This window comes from Leucopleurus acutus (genome assembly GCF_964270905.1).
Source record: "Leucopleurus acutus genome assembly, chromosome: 8".
Classification (NCBI taxonomy): domain Eukaryota; kingdom Metazoa; phylum Chordata; class Mammalia; order Artiodactyla; family Delphinidae; genus Leucopleurus; species Leucopleurus acutus.
In genome coordinates, this window is record NC_139151.1 from 74620718 (window position 1) to 74640421 (window position 19704).

Here is a 19704-nt window from a genome sequence, read left to right on the forward strand (position 1 = left end):
TCCTCAACTCCTTGCTTTTAGTCTTTGACATGGCTTCTGCTGCTGTAGCCAATCTCTACTTCTCTTCCTTCCATGTCTTTCCTATCTACTGCTTCTCAGGTTCTCCGATTTTATAGCTAATGATCATCAATTCCTTTTTTATTCCTAATTTGAGATACAATCAAAACACCCTTTTGGATGATAATCTCATTCACTTCATTTGGTTACCTAGATGTTTTCTCTTGTGCTTACTGCTTTGACAGTGTTCTCCATTCCAGTAATTTCTTGGCTATAATTTTGGATATGGTATCATTCTGGATGTTGCAAGTTCCTGATTCCTCTTTTGAAAAATAGCAAATGGTAAATACCAGCACCATGAATGGTTAGTGAAAGAAGAGGAAATGTTTTAACTATTGAGGTAGATTTTATTTAAAAGTTTGAAAGCCGCTAGTATTGTTCTTACGATTCAGAATTTTTCTTCTCCATTGCCCAACGCATAGGTATAAAATTTCATTTATACTGTATATTCTGTTCTGTTGAAGAAGGAAATAGAAGCCAAAGCACTTGTAACAGGCCAATAGAAGCCACCTGAGTATCTTCTCCAATGATAACAGGAAGTTTAAAGTGCCTAGTGACATTCAGCTAAATCTTTTGCTGGTTTTAGGAGTCTGCTCTGTGATTTGTAATTAATTTATTCAGCAAGGAGCGATTGCTTATGTATTATGTGCCAAGAACTGGGTGCGGAACTGGAGACAGAGGGATGAAAGACATGATGTGCATACTTGAAAAGCTCAAATCTCTTAGGCCAGACAGACTGGTAAGAAGACAGTTAGGAGAGTATGATAAGTGATGAAATGTCTCTGGAGGAATACAGGAGGGGCCTTATAGTGCATTAAATAGTGACCCCCCCCCCAAATATATGTCCATGCCCTAACCCCCAATACCTGTAAATGTGACCTTATTTGGAGATAGGGTCTTTGAAGATCTAGTTAAGGATCTTGAGGTGATACCATCCTGGATTTAGCGGGGGCCCAAAATCTAATGACTTGTGTCATTCTAAGAGAAATGAGAGGGAGATTTGAGACAGAGCCCCCCTGGGGAAGGCCAGAGAAAGATGAAAGTAGAGATTGGATTTAGGAAGCTACAAGCCAGGGAATGCCAAGAACTGTTGGCAGCCAGAGAAGCTGGGAGAAAGGCACGGGGCACGTTCCCCCCACAGCCTCCAGAAGGCGCGAACCCCATTGAAACCTTGATTTCAGACAGAGAGAGAGTAATATTTTTTGTCTGTGTTAACTCACCAGTCAGTGGTAACTCCTTACAGCAGCTTTAGGAAACTAATACAGGCCTTTAACCTAGACTGCAGGCCTGGGGTGAAAGAGGGTCATCCAACATAAAATGCTTCCCAGTTCAGGAGACATTTCAGCTGTAGATTGGAGGCCAAGGAGGAGTTAACCAATTTACCGATGGGGAAGAGAATTCCAGGCAGAAAAAATACATGTAAGCGTAGTCCATTTTATTGCCAGAGAAAAAGCCTCCCTAATTCATAACTCTGTAGAAGAAGGGCAAGAGACATGTTACTTACCCAGTTTGTTTCCTTTGGACAAAGTTCTTGCTTCTACTCTGCAGAGTCTACCTGGTCCCTAAATTATTGGGGGAGCTGTTGACTCCTCTCACGCCTCCACTTCTATCACACCGGTTTAGGGGACCGTTGGTTTCTCATCAGAATTATTGTAATAGCTTTATAAGTGGTCTGTTTGCTTTTATTGTCACCTTTTCCACCCCATGGTCTATTTTTCCTCAACACAACAGCCAGAAAGATCCTGTTAAAACCTAAGTGACATTATGTCACTCTGTAGCACAAAACATTCCAATGGCTATTTCATTCAGAGCAAAAAACCAAAGTCCTTAAGTGTCCTAAAGACGCTAAGAGAAGAGAGGTTCCATGACCTTTCTGCTGCCATCTCCTGTGACTCAGCCCCTGCCTCACCTGGCCTGCTTGCTGTGCCAGAGGTGCTGGGTAAGGGCCTGTGCCAGGACCTTGGCACTGAGCTGTTCCCTTTGCCCAGAACTCTCATCACCCTCCTTGTCTGCCTGGTCTGCTCTCTCTCATCCTTTATGTTCAAATATCAATCTATTAGGCCTTTATGACTACCCTACGTAGGTATTAACCCCTCTCCTAACACTTATCTCCCTTACTCTGCTTTAGTTTTCCCCATAACACTTAAACTATTATCTGAGTTTTTGTACTTTTGCTTGTTTGCTTGTTTTTCCCCCGCTAAAAGGTAAGCATCATAAAATCAGAGACATTGTCCGCTCTGATCATTGTTATATGTTAACTGCCTAGCAGAGTACTTGGTGCATAGTAAGATTTCAACTGCTGGTTTTTGAATGCCTGGATCAACGATTCTTAGATTTTTTTTTAACTGTGAACTTTATAAAAGAAATGAAAATGTTTGATAGGAATTTTGAAACCCATGCTTTATTTAAAAAAAACAAGTTTCAAGTGTAATATTATAGAAAAGAGATGACTGAGGCCTGCAGTGGGTTCTGATATTCATTCAGTGTTCCTTCTCACTGAATAAACAAATGAGCAAACAAAAAATTGGGGTTGCCAAGTACTTTTGTCTTTTTTTTAGCCTGAACTCCCTTTTTACTTCTTACAATTATCCAAGGAAAGAATATAGTCCTTGAGGCCCAAATGTTATCAGATGGCTTCTGAGGGAGGCTCTGCTTCTCTCCTGTGTACTTTGCAAATGCTGGCTGGGCTGTGAGATGCCCCATCTTGTCTTTCTGTCCCTCTAACCTCGTACTCTGTACCTGTCATTTCCTTGCTGGGATCATAGTACACTGATCAGAATGAACAGTCTCTGCACACTGTGGGTATAGAGGAGATATTTAAAAATTCTCTGCATGAGCAGATTCCCTTCCAGCTGAGAGTCTGAGCTGGGAGCAGCTCCCCAGCTGGGCAGAAAGTTGGACACCATGAAAACTCCTTTATAACACCTTCAGGAAATAGTAGCCACAGCATCTTGCTTACCCTCTTCATAGGCAGCATCATGTGGGCTGACCAGATGGATACAAAAGCAAGCTCAGCCTGTGTGGGGAACTGTGCCTGGGGCGGTAAGGCAGCCAGTGAAAGTGGCAAGGGACAAATCTGGAGAGGAAGGCAATGTATCAGGCTTTGTGCCACTTGCTTTCATGTTTATATTGTCATTTAACTTTGAAACAAATTTGATGAAGAGGTATTTATGTCTTCATTTCACAGGTGAGCCCACAGAGGCTCAGAGAAGGTGAGTAATTTAGCCGAAGGTCCCACAGCTAGTGATTTAATCCAGGTTTCTCTGATTCCAGGGGCTGTGTTCTTTTTACCGGTACCACGCTGGCTATAAATTAGAAATACATTTAGAGGGATGTGAGCTTAAATATTTCAAAAGGAACACTGGCTGAAGAATGAGGGCAGCTCATGTTGTAGATGAGATATAGCTAAACATCTAGACCATACAGATAACCAGGCGGTGGTGAAGGCTAGAGGCCCGGTGGGTGTGTATGAACATGAAAGCAGCCATTAATCAGGCCAGCTCGCTTAAGAGGACCCTAGGTTTTGACTTTGAAGGCAGCCAAGGAAAGGTCAAATATATGTTTTGAGTCCACCAGCAAGCAGCACTCTTTGGAATTCCTTTGCATTCTACAACATGATAATTAATAATTCTAACTCTGGATTCATTGGTCGGGACCTTCAAGCATGGAACTGAAAAGCAGTACATTTTCAACAAAATACAAATGTAGCCTGATAGCCCTGCGAATTCGGGTTTCATTTACCCTTCGTTCCCCACATCAGTGTATTTGTCCTCAAATGGGTTTCCCCACTGTGTATATAAGTATGTAACTAATAATAATAATTTAAATCGTTTGAGTACCTGGGACTAAGCATTTGACCTTTATTCCTCATAACAACCATGTAATGAGGAGGGTATTTTTCTTTCAATTTTGTCATGAGGGAAATAAAGTTCATTGATATTTCTAGATCAGCCCCAGGTCACACAGCTAGAAAATGGCAGATGTGAGATCAGCCCCCATGGTGCCCATTTCTTAAAACCTCTCATCTGACAACCTAGGTGTCTGTCTGTGGTAGGTATTACAGAGTGTGGGTGCAGAGAGCAGTGTTTGCTGCAGGGTCTGATTGCTAAGTCAATTCTTTTTCATTCCTCTATTCTTTTTATGCTTTCATCCTTCTCTCCTCCCTTATTTCTACCTTCTCTCCTTCCCTCCCCACATTCTAAATCCCCAAACTAGTTTTCACCCATTGGGTAAAGTTGGCATCACTTCTCAGATACCTGATGCTGTTTTAGAATCCCAGAGCCTGGAATTCTTTGTCTCTGCTTCCTAATTAACTTTCTCTTGAGCAGGTCATCTACTTCTCTCCTCTCAGTTTTCCCATTTACAGAATGAAGGTACCATTACAAATCACCATTCACGATTCTTATGAAGGACTTTCTAAAACAAAAGCATAAAACTCTTTACAAATCTGGGAAACTGTTCAAGTTCCAAGATGGAGGTGGGAAATTGAAGAGCTCTCTTGAGAACTTGGGTCCACCCGAATTACCCAGCTTCTGTCACTGCAGCTGGGATCTGTATCTCACTCAAGATTTAACGTCTAATTCCATGCGGTTATATAAAAATCACATAGTGATTTTTCCTGGGAGAGCTTGCTGGAATTTATTTCTTAAAGTCTCTAGACTGTGACCACCAGGGGTAATAGATGTGTTGGGCTCCAGTATGGCAGTGCAGCAGGGAACCTTCTGACCCTCGCACCCCAGGCTTTCTCCTCAACTGCTTTTCACAGCTAGCGCTTGCAGGCTCCCATTTCCTAATGCTCCAGTAAACGCTGAACACCAAATTTTGAATTGCTTTCAGAGTTTTTGTTGCAAAGACGTAATTTGACTGTTGCCCTAGTTTGTACATTGTAGGGAGTCCCGAACTAACTTCCTGAATTTTGCTTTTGGAAATTTGAACACCATCTCTCATTCTGTTCCTCTTCTTGGGTTTTTGTCTTAATCCTGTTCATCATTTTCTTTGTTATTGATTCCAGTGCTCAACAAGCTCTCAAACTCTGCCATCGATTTGTGTACCGGTTAGGGAAGGTAGGCTGTGAAGAGTTTTGATATTTGAAAGAAAATGCTGTACTATATTAATTAACCTGGAGAGAAAGAGATTGACAGATTTAAAAAGAACTAACATTTACCGAGTGCTTACGATGTGTGGGCATTATGTCAAGTACTTTACCTGCACTATCTTACTTAAGCCCGGTAATATCAGTATGATGTAGGTTCTCTTAGTGACCTAGTTATACAGGTAAGGAGTATGAATATAAGTTCATTTGTATCTTTTTTTTTTTTTCTTTAAATACAAAGCAAAAGTAGACTTACAGACATAGAGAACAAGTTTATGTTACCAAAGGGGAAATGGGGGGAGGAATAAATTAAGGGTTTGGGATTAACATATACACATTACTATATATAAAATAGATAAGCAGCAAGGACCTACTGTGTAGCACAGAGAATTACATTCAATATTTTGTAATGACCTGTAAGGGGAAAGAATGTTAAAAAGAATATATATATATATGTATATACATATATATATATAGCTGAATCATTTTACACCTGAAACTAACACAACATTGTAAATCAACTGTACTTCAATAAAAAAATAAAAATTAGAAAGAAAGTTAGAAAGAAGTTTGATGCTCAAGCAGATGAGGGAACTTTCCCAAAATAATCACAATGGTAATCATTTTGCAGTATATAAACGTATCACACCAGCATGCTGTACACTTTAAACTTACACAATGTTATATGTCAATTATATCTCAGTAAAGCTAGGAAAAGAAATCAACCAGCTAGAAAGGGCTGGAACCATGACTGGAACCTAGGTCTCTCTTTCCAGAGTCATGCTCTTAACCGCTCACTGAGCCATAGGTGGTCCTGAAAGACTTACCGAGGTACCCCGGTTGTTTGGGTGATGTGTCAGTGATTGACCCCACCCCCCAGGGGCACATGGTTGGGGCTGAATATCCCTCATTCCCAAGTTCTTAGTAATTTCCTGTTGAATTGTTCTCCTTTTAGATGATTCTTCCAGTTCTACATTTCAGAGATTTGAAACTCATAAAAATGAATTCATATTCAATATTTTGATTCTGCCTCCCTAAGAAAGAGACCACTCTTGTTCTGAATGAAAGTGAGTTGGGGACAAATAAGATAATATTGGCAGTCCCAAATCCTTCATAAGACCAGTGTATCTGGTGAGACAGGCAGAGCAGAAGTGGCCTGTCTGTGAAGTAGCACAAATCCTGCGTTCATGATATCCCAGCTAATCCCCCCCACTCCTCGTTCCTCACAGCCCCTCTTCCAGGCAGCTGAAGCCTCTTTTCGTTCTACTCAGTTGTGCTCCATGCCTCTATACCTTTGCAGACACTGTTCCTTCCTCCTGACTTTAACACCCTTGGCCCCAAGCTGCCTGATGGTTTATTATTTATTTTTCTGATTCAGCTGAGGCAGCAGCTCTTCTTTGGAGCCATTCTTGACCTTCCAGGCAGAAACAACCCTTTCCTTCTTTCTGCCTCCTTTGGGTTTTGTGTATTGCTAGGATCTGTAAAGCATTATGCGATCCTAGCAGTCTGCTCCTTAGGGCCTTTGCACCTGTGGTATCCTCTGCTTGGAGCACTCTTCCGCCTGATAACTGCATGGCTCACTCTTTCTCCTCTTTGGGTCTTTTCTCAAATGCCACTGTCTTAGTGCCTTCCGTGATTACCCTGTTCAATTACAACCTTCCCCGCTGGTGTACTTCATATTCCCCTGGTCTGCTTTATTTTTGGCCATAACACTTGTCATCATCTAATTTGCCATCTCACTGACATGTTTATTTTGTTATTCTGTATCTTCCCCCTAGAATATAAACCCATATGTTGACATGTTTTTATCTGTCTGTCTGAGCCCTGGTTCTCAGAATAATCCTTGGTACAGAGGGTACTCAATAAGTGTTTATTAATTACTAAATTAAGGGACTGTCTTCTCTCAACTTTCATCATACTGACATCTTGAGCTGGATAATTCTTTGTTGTGAGGCTGCCCTGTGCACGTAGGATGTTTAGCAGTATCCCTGATTTCTACCCACCAGTAGCATTCCTCCAGCTGTAACAACTAAAAATGTCTCCAGACATTTCCAGATATCCCCTGGAGGGGGGATATTGCCCTCAGGAAGAATCCTTGTGTTAGAATCCCAGATCCTGGAAAACAGGGATCATATCTGTTTAGAGTATCTGGTGTCAAGCACACAGTAGATGACTGATGAATTTGTAAAGCTGGAATGATCTGACTCGGTCAAATGTTTATCTCAAATTTCACGATATAGTTAGTTTGTACACAAGACTGTCTTCTCAAACTTTTTACTTTCTCTCTATAATTAAATTACTCTACCAAGAAATATGGGTTCAGTATCACCAGAGTTCAGGATGATATAGAGGAAGGCAGAGTTGCAATAAACATGACCATGGCCCTTAAGAATCTCATAGTCCAGTTATAGAAACACATATATAGCACCCCCCAAGTGCAGAAGGATGCATTATCTCTCTCTTCAAGCTATGCCACTCCTGTCTAGTTCATCTTCTGTAACAGATTTTCTATAAAAGCCTAGTGAGCAAATATTTCAGCTTTGCAGGCCATATGATCTCAGTTGTAACTACATCCATAGAAAATAACACTTGTAGACATTTTCTTATCTTTTCAGTCTTTCTAGAGCTAAAACCAACATCTCAATGTGAAGATTTCAAGGTTAATCTAAAAGTGACTCTATGCCCACATCCTATCACAAAATGCTATGGACTAGAAAAATGTGGCTATCACCAAGAACGTATGAAAGAAGTACATGGTTTAAACTGCAGTTTTAGTGGGTTGGGAAAGCAAGTCATCGATTCATAGCTGCATTTATAAATTACGTACAACAGAATATAATACAATACCATACATGGAAGGCAGTACAGTACAGTATAATGCAAGGCAATATGATAGAAAATACCAGAACGCATTACACGTACTAAGAGTACATTTTATATTTCTGGTTGTCTGTGTGTGTACGTATGGGGTTTCTGATGTAAAACTTATTGCTAACTATTTAGTGTAATAAAAAAGATCAGCAAAGCACTGTTTTAAACCAACTAGAATAATGGATAGAAAAATGGAAAAGTCTATATGCAGCTACCCAGGCAAGACAGTATTGTACCTTAATGTAAGTAACAAATCTGGAAAGTAGATGAGAGATGGCATGACGGAGAGGATGGCTCGCAGATTGTAAAACGCCCCTGCTTCCCCACATGGCTTACTGTGTTCTGTTCTAATGTTCAGTCTCTAACCTTGATGTGAGCTATCGGCACCTGTTCATTTTCTTCATTTATTTGTTACCTTTCTGCAGGACAAAACCATGACCTGAACTGTCTCTTTTCCTGTGCTTCTCCACCTGGCAAAAATCCCATTCCTTCTTCCAGGCCCAGCTCAAATGCCAGCTCTGTTGCAAAGCTTTGCCCAGGTGCACCAGGCACAGTTAATCACGTTCTTCTCCACGTTCTCTCAGTACTTTATTCGTACTGCTACAGGGGCACAGATCACATATGAATGTGCTTGGTTTTATATGTGCCATTCTCTGCTACTGGATCGTGAGCTTCTTGGGCATGGAGGCCATTTTCATGTCTCCTTTTAGACTTCTCAGCACTCAGCACATTGTCTACACACAGTAGGTGGCTAACCCCTAAATGGAGACTGCTTAGTGACGTTGTTAGGACTCTGAGCTTGAAACCCAGGATGCCACTCAGTAGTGGTGCGACCTTTGATAACTCACCTTACTTCTCTAAGCTAGCTTTCTCATCTGCAAAGGAGAATGGCGTGAGAAATGCACAGCATTGCTGTAAAGATGAAATGGAATATTAGGTCTATATGGTACTTAATGGGTCTTCGATAAATGGAATTGACTGTCACTATTGTTGTCATTATTATTAATACTGTTGAAAAGAAGAGTGGAAAAGGCTAGCAGAGCCGCAGATACAAACACAAATAGTAAGTGATAGGAGTGAAGGTGATTTAGGGGCCAATAATTAAATATTAAGTTATGCAGTATATTGTGTGCTTGAGGCCAGAATGATACGAAAAGTGAGAACTGCAAACATTTGGATGTTTGGTTTTATATATCAGGGTAGCTATCTGGATGGTTTTCACTCTTACCTTTATATTTTACACCCTTGAGGGGAGACTTTGGGAGGATGCAAAAAGGGATTAAAATAACCTAATTTTACTCATGGAGGTACTCCATAGACTTAATTGTGTAAAGTCGGAGTGGAGTTTCTCACCTGCAACACTACTGATGTTTTGGGCCAGATCATTTTTTTGCTCTGCAAGATTGTCTTGTGCATTGCAGGATATTTAGCAACATCCCTGTCCTCTACCCACCAAATGCCAGTAGCACACTGACCCTACCTGCCATCTTGTAACAACCAAAATGTTTGAGGGGATCTTTGATAAATATTATGTTCTGAACAAGGTGAGGAATAAACCAAAAAGCAGACATGGTGGAGGGGGGTGATCTCACCTTTATTATTGACAAGGCTGGATTGGAGAACACGAGTTTAAGTCCGTAAGTCAAGCTGGTTTGCTAAGAATAAACACAGAATAAGACCAGCTTACCCACTGAATCCCAGGGAGAAAGGCATCATCAGGGAAGTAAGGAAAATTGATACCATTTGAAGGCATCTCACTCCCAAGAGAGAAGTGAGGTAGGCATGGAGTTTTACTGAGCGTGACCAGATGTTAAATATTTTCTCCCCCCTTTGGAATTTAGGTGCATATAGTCAAATTAATTATAATCTTTGGTTTATGATACCTTGTAACCATTGGTCCATGGTGGCCAGCTTTTATTTATTTTGATATCTTGACAGTTATTTTTAATAATGAAATTCACACCTCCTAACTCACCGTCCAAAATAAAACTAGAAATGTAAATATTACTCACTCCTAATGATAGTTTTTCTCAGCCCATTCTCCTGTTTCTCCCACCCAAGGGACATCATCCTGATATATATTGTTTCCAAATTTACCAATACAATAACTCTCTCTACCTCCCCAGGGACAGAATGAGCAAAGCTGGCAAAGAGAGGGCAGAAATGAGCTTAAGGAAAATGCTTTCTCAAGGAAACCAGGAGGGAGGGAAAAGGGTTTACTTCTACCAGATGGTGTTGATATGTTTCCTTATTTTTTCAGAATACAGGGTGTCCCTAGAAACTAAATATATGCCAGTTACACTTTAAGAGTATCACACCAAGTGTTTAGAACTTGGAGGGCTGTTACTTTTTTTATTAGTGTAAAACTATTTTTGTCAAATTGAGCACATGGTGATAATACTAGGCATCCACAAACCTGGCATCCGCAAGCCCAGTTTCTCATTCTGTTCCCCTTAAAGTCCAAGTTTTGTTTCACATGCTAAGAATTTTTTAAATATAAAAAGTAGTCTTGGGCTTCCCTGGTGGCGCAGTGGTTGAGAGTCCGCCTGCCGATGCGGGGATGCAGGTTCGTGCCCCGGTCCAGGAGGATCCCACATGCCGCGGAGCGGCTGGGCCCATGAGCCATGGCCGCTGAGCCTGCGTGTCCGGAGCCTGTGCTCCGCAACGGGAGAGGCCACAACAGTGAGAGGCCCGCGTACCACAAAAAAAAAAAAAAAAAGTAGTCTTTCTTTGGATAAACTCCCTCAGTTTTGAATTTTTTAATTTATTTTATTGCGCAGCAGGAAGAGTCCTTTCAAAAATAGAATCATACCATTTTAGAGTTGATCTGATCCAATATCTCCCCCAGGGTAGCAGTTAATAACAAATGCCATTATAATGACAGATTCAAGTTTGTAATCTCATTGAATATCTGTGGTCTACAAGCCATACTTTGGAATCTAGAAAGTGGTCGACAAAGGAGTGACACACCCATGGTGCCTGAGTTCTTCTGAGCTTGCAAAAGAGCTATGATTCCAAGTCCCATGGCAAACCACATGATACTGCTGGGGTCACCAAGTCAACGAAGGAGGGACAATTAGCCCTTACTAAAGAATAAGTACCATAGCATAGGGATCTTTCACCGCTGCATCTCCAGAATCTAGATGAGGAACTGGTGCGGTATGGTACTGGTATTTGGAAAAGCAAAGGCCTGGTGGTAAGTTAAGACAGTCACATCCAGTTTTAAGCTTATTCCACTTGCAGTGCCCTGTGCTGGGTGGTTTACGTTGGTAGTTTAATTTAACCTGCACAGCATGGTGTTTTCATTATTATCATTATTGCTTTGCTCTTGAGAAAACTGAGGTCCAGAGGAGTGAAATTATTTGCTTAGGTCACACAGCTAATAAATACAGAGCAAGGATTTGGACCATGTGGTTTCTACCATCCTGTGTTCTCATAAGCTAGAAAGAGGTATAGTAGGTGACCTGGCTTCTTGTTCTGGTTATGCCATCAACTAAGTAATGCTGTGCAAATTATAGGTCCTATGAGTACCAGAAGGAATGCTAGGTTCATAGTTGATCCAGAAGGGCCTATCCAGATATAAATAATGTGTGCACAATTTTTAGACTAGGATCCAATAGTGTGTTTTGATGTTTTATGAGGTTTCAAAGAAAACTCGCACTGATCTTGATTTCTCCAGAGTAGCTTAAGTTTTGGATGACATGCTCCTTTTTAATTTGCTTTTGTGTTTTTTTTTTTGAAATTTTTGGCATATTACCTAAGGTTCAAGTAGGCAGTGAATTTCTTTATTCCAGATAAGTTCCAATAGAAGCAGTATGTGCAATTGGGTGAAATGTGACTAAAAATGGACAAAAATGGAGTTTAGGTAATAGGTGCATGAAGTTGCACAGCTCCCTACACCCCTTCTTCAATGCAATGTGTGAAATTTGGGAGATATTGTTTTCTTCCAATTTGTAGTCAGTTCCCTTAGCCCTTATGAGACTGTTCAAAAAGGGAATAAACCTGCCTATGTGAATACCAGATTGCAGGGGAATCCGCACTGTATCTTATAAAGGGGAGGTAAGACTTTGAAGCCAAACAAGTCTTTGTTTGAATCTTGGCTCTGCTGCTTATCATCTGTGCAGCTTACAGAGGGCACTTGATTTCTGAGTCCCCACTTCACCATTTTTATTTGGAAACAGTAACACCTATCTGATATTTGATGATAAGGGCTACTACTACTCTTTTGAGAAACTAAATCAAGCACAAAGAACAAGGGTTGTGGGCTTCCCTGGTGGCGCAGTGGTTGAGGGTCCGCCTGCCGATTCAGGGGACGCGGGTTCGTGCCCCGGTCCGGGAAGATCCCACATGCCGTGGAGCGGCTGGGCCCGTGAGCCATGGCCGCTGAGCCTGCGCGTCCGGAGCCTGTGCTCCGCAACGGGAGAGGCCACGACAGTGAGAGGCCCGCGTACCGCAAAAAAAAAAAAAAAAAAAAAAAAAGAACAAGGGTTGCCTTAAACCCATCTTGGTGAAGCTCAACACCTTATAGTATGGGTTTATGTTGTCTGCGTATTAGACAATTTGTACAAGTTTCACAGTCATAACCAATTAATTTTATTTACGAAATACTTAACACTATGTGCCAAACACTATTTTAAGTCCCTTACAAATATTGACTCATTTTATCCTTATGGCATCCTATTTATTCTATCTGCACATTCTTAGAACATCACAAACATATGCTTTCTTCACAAAATCTGTTATCATTTCTGTTTAAGAGGTGAGTAAACCAAGAGCACACGTGTATTATAAAACAACACCAAGTCTCCTAACCATGTCTGCTGATGTGTGTGTGTGCGCGCACATGTGTGTACACAGATCTGGATCAAGTGCTGTTTGTGCCACAAAGAAACCCAGACTGAGCTTCCTGCTTCCAAGCCCCTACCTTCTTTGGGTGCCGCTTGAAACTTTTCTTTACCAGATTTACATCTGTCATTCTTAGCTTGCAAAAAATTTTTCTTGTTCTGTTGTTAACTTCGATGCAGAGCTCTACTCTAAATACCTAACTTGAAATGTTTGTCACCAGAGCCCACAATGTGTGATTTGGGGGACAAGAGATTTCATATACATTTGTATACATATATTTATATGCATTTGGTTTCTGATGAACATACCAAGGTAGATATTGTCTAAACCTTTTTTTTCTTAGTCTCAGGGTACTGAGATGCTGGAAATAGGAAATGGTATTCGAATACCAAGATACACACTATATATCCTCTGGCAGAAACAGAGGAGCTCACAATTAATTGCTAAACTACAGAATGTTAAATCATCCAAGGGACATCAAATGATGTGGAAAATGACAATATTGTGAGAAGTTCTATTTACTTGAACTAGCATTCAGCTATCTAAAGACATAATGGAGCTTTTTAAAGTTAGACCCATATTATTTATGTGATGATGCCAAAACATAACCATGACATTTTTCCAGGGTGACATTTTCCAACTGCAATTAGAAATCAAAACATTTGCTCACCGAGCTCTCATGTGAATAAAAGAAATCCTGCATTAACAAGTTGCAGTCATCTTCATTAATGAGAAATTTTGCAGGTTAAGAACACAAAATTATTGGTTATCCAGCAGGGTTTGACAATAACTTATTCAGATGGAACTATTGCACAGCTGTGAGAACAAGTGTTTTCCTGTCAGAACAACCTGCAGAATACAGACTAATTCATTCAGCAAATATTTTTTGAGCATCTACTGTGGCCTCAGATTCTGAGACTATGGTGCCACGGGGAGCAAACATAATCACAGTACTTGCCACGATAGGTCTCGCAGTCCAGTGGATGGAAGAGGAGATGGTAATCAATTATGCGTAAATGAACATTTATATTTAAAACTGCAAAGGAAAGGGGCATGGAAATATGCTCTGCTAGTGTGTAATAAGGGGAACTAATCTAAGGCTAGCAGGGCAGTGCGGAGATGGCCTTAGGATGACTTTGCGATGTTTATCAAAAAGCTTTATCAAGTCTATACCCCTTGAAATAGGATTTGTACATTGAGGCACTTTCCCTGAAGGAATAATTTGAGATGTGTTAAACATTTTGTCTATAAGGACAAGGCATTGTTTTTATTATAGAAATGTTGGAAACATCTTAAATATTCAAAAGTAAGCACTTAGTTAAATTTATTATGTCCTTCAAAATTGTTTTGACTACCGAAAATCTTTAAAAAACTGTAAAAGTATTTTTATTGTAATAAAAATGCTTAGTAAGAAAGAGTATCTACAAAACAGTATTTTAAATGCCTTTGCCTTTATCCTAACCCTGTCCTTTCTAGCTCCTCAATTGATTCTTTGATTTCAAATATATCAATAATCATACTAATAGCAACTGTAAGAGCTCTTCATACCAGCTACCATTTAGCACCAAATACTTTATATCCATTATTTCAATTGATCTGATGTAAACCAGTGAAATAGGTATTATTTCATTTATTTCTTTTTGTATACCGTGACTTTTAAATATGTCAACATAGATATGTATTCCCTGTGCAACAATGAAAGAATTGTTTCAATGCCCATGCTATTTACCATGAATTTCCTTATTGCCATTCTATCTAAGAGAAATCCCTTATCTTTTTGTGACAGCATTCTGCGAAGAGGGCTGCAGATATGGTGGAACATGTGTGGCTCCTAACAAATGTGTCTGTCCTCCTGGATTCACAGGAAGCCGCTGCGAGAAAGGTAACCTCATCTGGCGTGTGTCTCTGTGTGTGTGTGTGTGTGTGTGTGTGTGTGTGTGTGTGTGTGTGTGTGTGTGTGTGTTGGGGTTGGGGGGAGAGAGAGAGAGAGACTAGGCTTCAGAGAGAATGGAGGCTCTTCCTCTGGAGCTATAGTACTGCGGGTTGACTTAATACATTATGTCTTGATGGTGGGTGTGGCTCTCCTAAAGTTGGGTACCTTTTGATGACTGTGTAATAGGCATCCTCCTTCTGAAAATAGAGCTTCATTTGCCCTCCCTCCAGCGTGTCTAATTTAGCAAGGTCGAGTCTTTTCTCTACCTCCGTTTGCAGTGTGCATTTTTAGTGTGCTAATTAGAGATAAAGGCTGACAAACTGACCAGCTCCACTTAATCCTCTATTGGGTAGCGTCACAGGCAACCACTGGAGTTCTAGCAATCTGCGGCACCCACGGAATCTAAATGAGAACCACATGCTCCTTGTGTAAAAGCACATTAAATAACCCCAGCAGCAGGTTTATTGGTGTGCTTGGGATTTTATTATAATATTGGTTTACTAGGAACATTATCATTCATCGACCTGATAATATAAGCCAATTAGTATTGGTAAGATTCCATTATGTACAGCTTTCTATTTGCAGTAAATGTAGTGTTTACACGGGGCACTATTTGGTGAAATCTAGCTCTTTTATTAATTGGAGAAATCCTCCTACCTGTGTGTAAATGAAATCGACATTCAGTGCCAAAGTGGCAGTGTATGTATCAGTGCAAACAAGAGGTTTATGCCATGTGAAATTGAGTATTTCATTGTATTTTCCCATGAGCTTCATTAGGTTAAAATCACTGTTTTATGTGTTTCTGAGTCTGGAATGTCACACTGGACACTTCTCATAGTAGAGCATAGCACGATGGCAATATGGTGCTATAGTCCATATCCCTATTATTAGATGAGGGGGAGTATGTTTTCAGCTAATGCCAAAGATCTAAGCAAAGCTCTTGCTTCCTTGCCTTCATGTTAAAGGTTTCTGAATTTAAATAATAATTTTTTTGTGTGTGTGGTACGTGGGCCTCTCACCGCTGTGGCCTCTCCCATTGTGGAGCACAGGCTCCGGACGTGCAGGCTCAGCGGCCATGGCTCACGGGCCCAGCCGCTCCGCGGCATGTGGGATCCTCCCGGACCGGGGCACGAACCCGTGTCCCCTGTATCGGCAGGCGGACTCTCAACCACTGCTCCACCAGGGAAGCCCTAAATAATAAATTTTTTAAATGAGCCTGTTTATTATACCCCAACTCGTTTGACATATTACATTGCACTGCCTGTGTATTTATAAGGCGGCCTGATCCTTTTAAGAACATGTCAAAATTTAACTACATAAATTATTCAACAAGGAAATCAACAATGAGCATCATTGTTTTCATATTTTGTGATATTATCAACAAATCAGGTCACATTTATTAAATAATAATTACTTGGTTTGTCTTTAAAAAAAAGACATATAGAGCCAAGTTCTGCCTCCGAGCAGCATGAGAGAATTATCACATGGAACTGAAGGATTCTTGTCAAAAGCAAAGTAACTTAGCACACATAACCATAATGCAGTGCATTTGATTTTAATTCGGTTTTCTAAAATGAAAAAAAAAAAAATCTAAAGGTTTCTCAGTATTTCCTCCAAAACTGCTATGTTTCCCTAAAATTAGAATACAGGAATTAATGGAGACAGAATGGTGATGATGGTAATGCTGATGGTGAGGGATTCTAATATTACTAATGATGTACCATTTATCATGTACTAATTATGCATGAGACCTTTTAAATGATTATTTTAATATTAAGAACAAACAAAAGAGATAGATAGTATTACGCTCATTTTACAGATGGCAGACTAAAGCTTGGGTAGATTAAGTAACTTAAGCAATGCTACAGAGCCCGTATTAGAACTGAGAATAAAACTCAACTTGTATTCCACAAACTACATTTTAAACCCTTGCATGTGTTTCAAAGGGATAATGTTGAACTGCCTGTAAAATCTGGGCTCCTGGTGAATCAGAATATCTGGGGGAGGGTCCATGAGCCTGCACTTTCACCAAGCACCTCGGGTTGCTTGTTATAAACCAGTCATTTTTATATTGTCATAGTGATATTTAACCAGAGTATCTACTGTAAAGTTCTTATTCTTTTTGCATCATAAAGCATTGGAGGAGAGCATTGATCTTAGACCAGGGCCTGAGTCAGTGGCAGCCCAGGAAGAATCAGTTATGGTTTCTGATGGCTTGCTGATTTGACCTCTCTCCTTTGCTCTGCTCAATAAGCGGCTGATTGAATCAGTGCTTACATTCTGGTCCATAATGTGGAACAGGAAAAAGCGAGATAGAGGAGAAAATCAAGACCAGAGGCAAAAGTAAGACAGACATTGGCAGGTCATTGGTTCCTAGATAAATATTAAAGTTGAGATTGAGAATTACTTACTCTTGAAAACTTATACAGTTGCTATAAGGTAAAAAAAAAAAAAAAAAAGAATAAAATAAGGTTTCTCTGTATGTGATGTTGTCCTCCATTTGTAGCAAAACCATTCCATTTAATATTGGCCAATATTCTAGTTCTGTGAGATTTTTTTATGGATAGCGTAAAGTACATGTTTTTCCAATCACTTGTGTGCAAGGGATCTAGGTGAATTATAGGACAAACACTAAAAACCTGTTCCATATCTTGTCAGAATTATTTTGTGGTGCTCACTGTCAGCAATAAACATTAAATAATTCCACTTGACATTGAATAGTGATGCTAGATACCTTGAGACCCAAGGTGCAAAGGGGAAATACAAATGCATTGTGAATGTCTAATGGCATGGTTACATTAAATGTCATATTTGGTTTGTTTTAATTTTAGGGCTAATTAAATGGTCCCATTTGAGCTATATAGAATCCACTTACATTTAGTTTTAAAAATGTTTCTTTTGCCCCCGCCCCCCGTTACTGGTTTTATTCATTGCTTGTGATAGCCTTTCAGGATTCAAGTATATTCAGCTAAATCACTGAAAAAGAAAATGCCTATCTGAAACGTAATGAAGTTGAAAATTCCACTCACGTTTGATGTGTAACACAGAGGTGAACAACTCTGCATTTATTTTATATTGATAAGATTTTAGTAAATGTACACTTTTTATAACCCCACTCAAGATAAGCAAACATTTTACGTCCCTTGGTTTCTGGACAACGTATTACGTTGGCTCTTTTCTTACCCTTTGTTCCTTCTCTGTGCCCTTAGCTTTGATTTGGTTTCACATCTAACATGGAGATGTGTAAAGAGAGAGATGAGTGAAGAGCCAGTAAGAAGAGTAGTTGTGTTACTCTTAGGATAGAAAAGGTCCGCCAGTGAAATCTCTTTGTAATCCTAGAGAGCTAGAAGGATATCATGCCACACTGACGTAAAGGAGCCAAATACAAAACAAAATGAAACAATACGATTCGTCCTAGAGACTTTTCAAATATAAAATCAAAGAGTTACACTAAATCCAGAGGTATGTTACTTACCATAAAATAGCATAGGATCATCCTCTAAGAAGTGAATGTTTTCTACTTAGCATTAAGCAAATTTGCAAGCAACAAGTAGAGATTAAATATAAGGTAGCAAGCTTGTCTAATGAAAGGTTTCTTAACCTTGACACTATTGACATTTTGGACAGATAATTCTTTGTTGCAGAGGGCTGTCCTGTGCACTGTAGGATGTTTAGCAGCATTTTGAGCAGGCTTTTAAAAATTTATATATATGTCTAATATTAAAATATAAAATATTTATAATAAATATTTATATTTCTAAGTATAAAATATAAGCATTTTTTAGGAGACAGAAAATCATTTTTAAAGCATCTCTTCAGGAGTTCTAGAAGTACTTTGGGTTTACTGTAATTAGAAAATTCTTTTTTTGCTAAAGTATAGTTGACTTAACAATATTATATTAGCTTCAGGTGTGCAGCCTAGTAGTTTGACATATTTATAGAGTATACTCCATACAAAGTTATTATAAAATATTGACTATATTCCCTGTGTTGTACGTTATGTTTTTGTAACTTATTTATTTTATATCTAGTGGTTTGTACCTCTAAATCCCCTTCACCTATCTTGCCTCTCCCCCAGCCCTCTCCCCTTGGGGAACCACTAGTTTGTTCTCTGTACCTGTGAGTCTGTTTCTATTTCTGGGTAATCAATAAATAGCAAAAAAGTTGAACAGTATTGTGCATTCACAGTATAATTTCTAGTTATTTTTTTCTATTTTGCTTATCTGAAATTTCTAATTTTTCTACAATAAATATAAATTATATTTGTAATAAGAAATGATTTTTTAAAAGCTTAACATAAAGAGAATTTAAAATTCATGAAAAGAACTTCATTTTTCTCAGTGACTGGGGGCCTTTTAACCTTTCCTAAAGGGAAACGACTTTTTGCAGGATAATTTATTCTATTTTTTTCCCTGTGCTTCAGGGCGTTGTAGATATATAGGCAGAGGGTAGTAATGTACCCTGAGTATATTGTCCATCCACCAAGTAAAAAGAATGGTCAGAAGAAAGAACTTGTCTATTTTTCCAAATTTTAAATCTTGCTCCAATTTTGATGGAGCTCTACCAGTGTTCTATTTGCTACTGCTCTGCTCACCTCTGTCATGGAGAAAATTTTTGTACGAGTCTTTACAAGGGTGGATAGTAGCTCCATTATCTAAGTGGAGTAGAGGATATTTCCTTGCCAGGTATAACAGGACTCTGGGGAGGGCATTTGGGAGGAGAATTAGTGCAAATTCACAGCAGTTAGGAGAGTTATTTAACTTTTCTTAGCACGAGCGTTCTCAGGCTGTCTGACACATGGCGCATGCTCAGTAAATAGCAGCTTCTGTTATTAACGTTGCTGCTATTGTTGTGTAGCTAACAGGTGCCCAGGAAAGAGTAAGCAGGATTTTTGTGGCATCATACA

General features: G+C 39.6%; 1 protein-coding gene across 3 annotated transcripts in view; it reads left to right on the top strand.

The window, feature by feature from the left end:
- Window positions 1-19704, top strand: part of NELL1 (neural EGFL like 1) — a gene marked incomplete at both ends in the record, with an annotated part of 883126 nt that overhangs the window by 642791 nt on the left and 220631 nt on the right. For all 3 annotated transcript variants that reach the window (XM_082845633.1, XM_082845634.1, XM_082845635.1), the window contains one exon: window positions 14652-14747. In XM_082845633.1, coding sequence (XP_082701759.1) covers window positions 14652-14747 — 96 coding nt within the window. The remainder of the gene's footprint in view (window positions 1-14651; window positions 14748-19704) is intronic.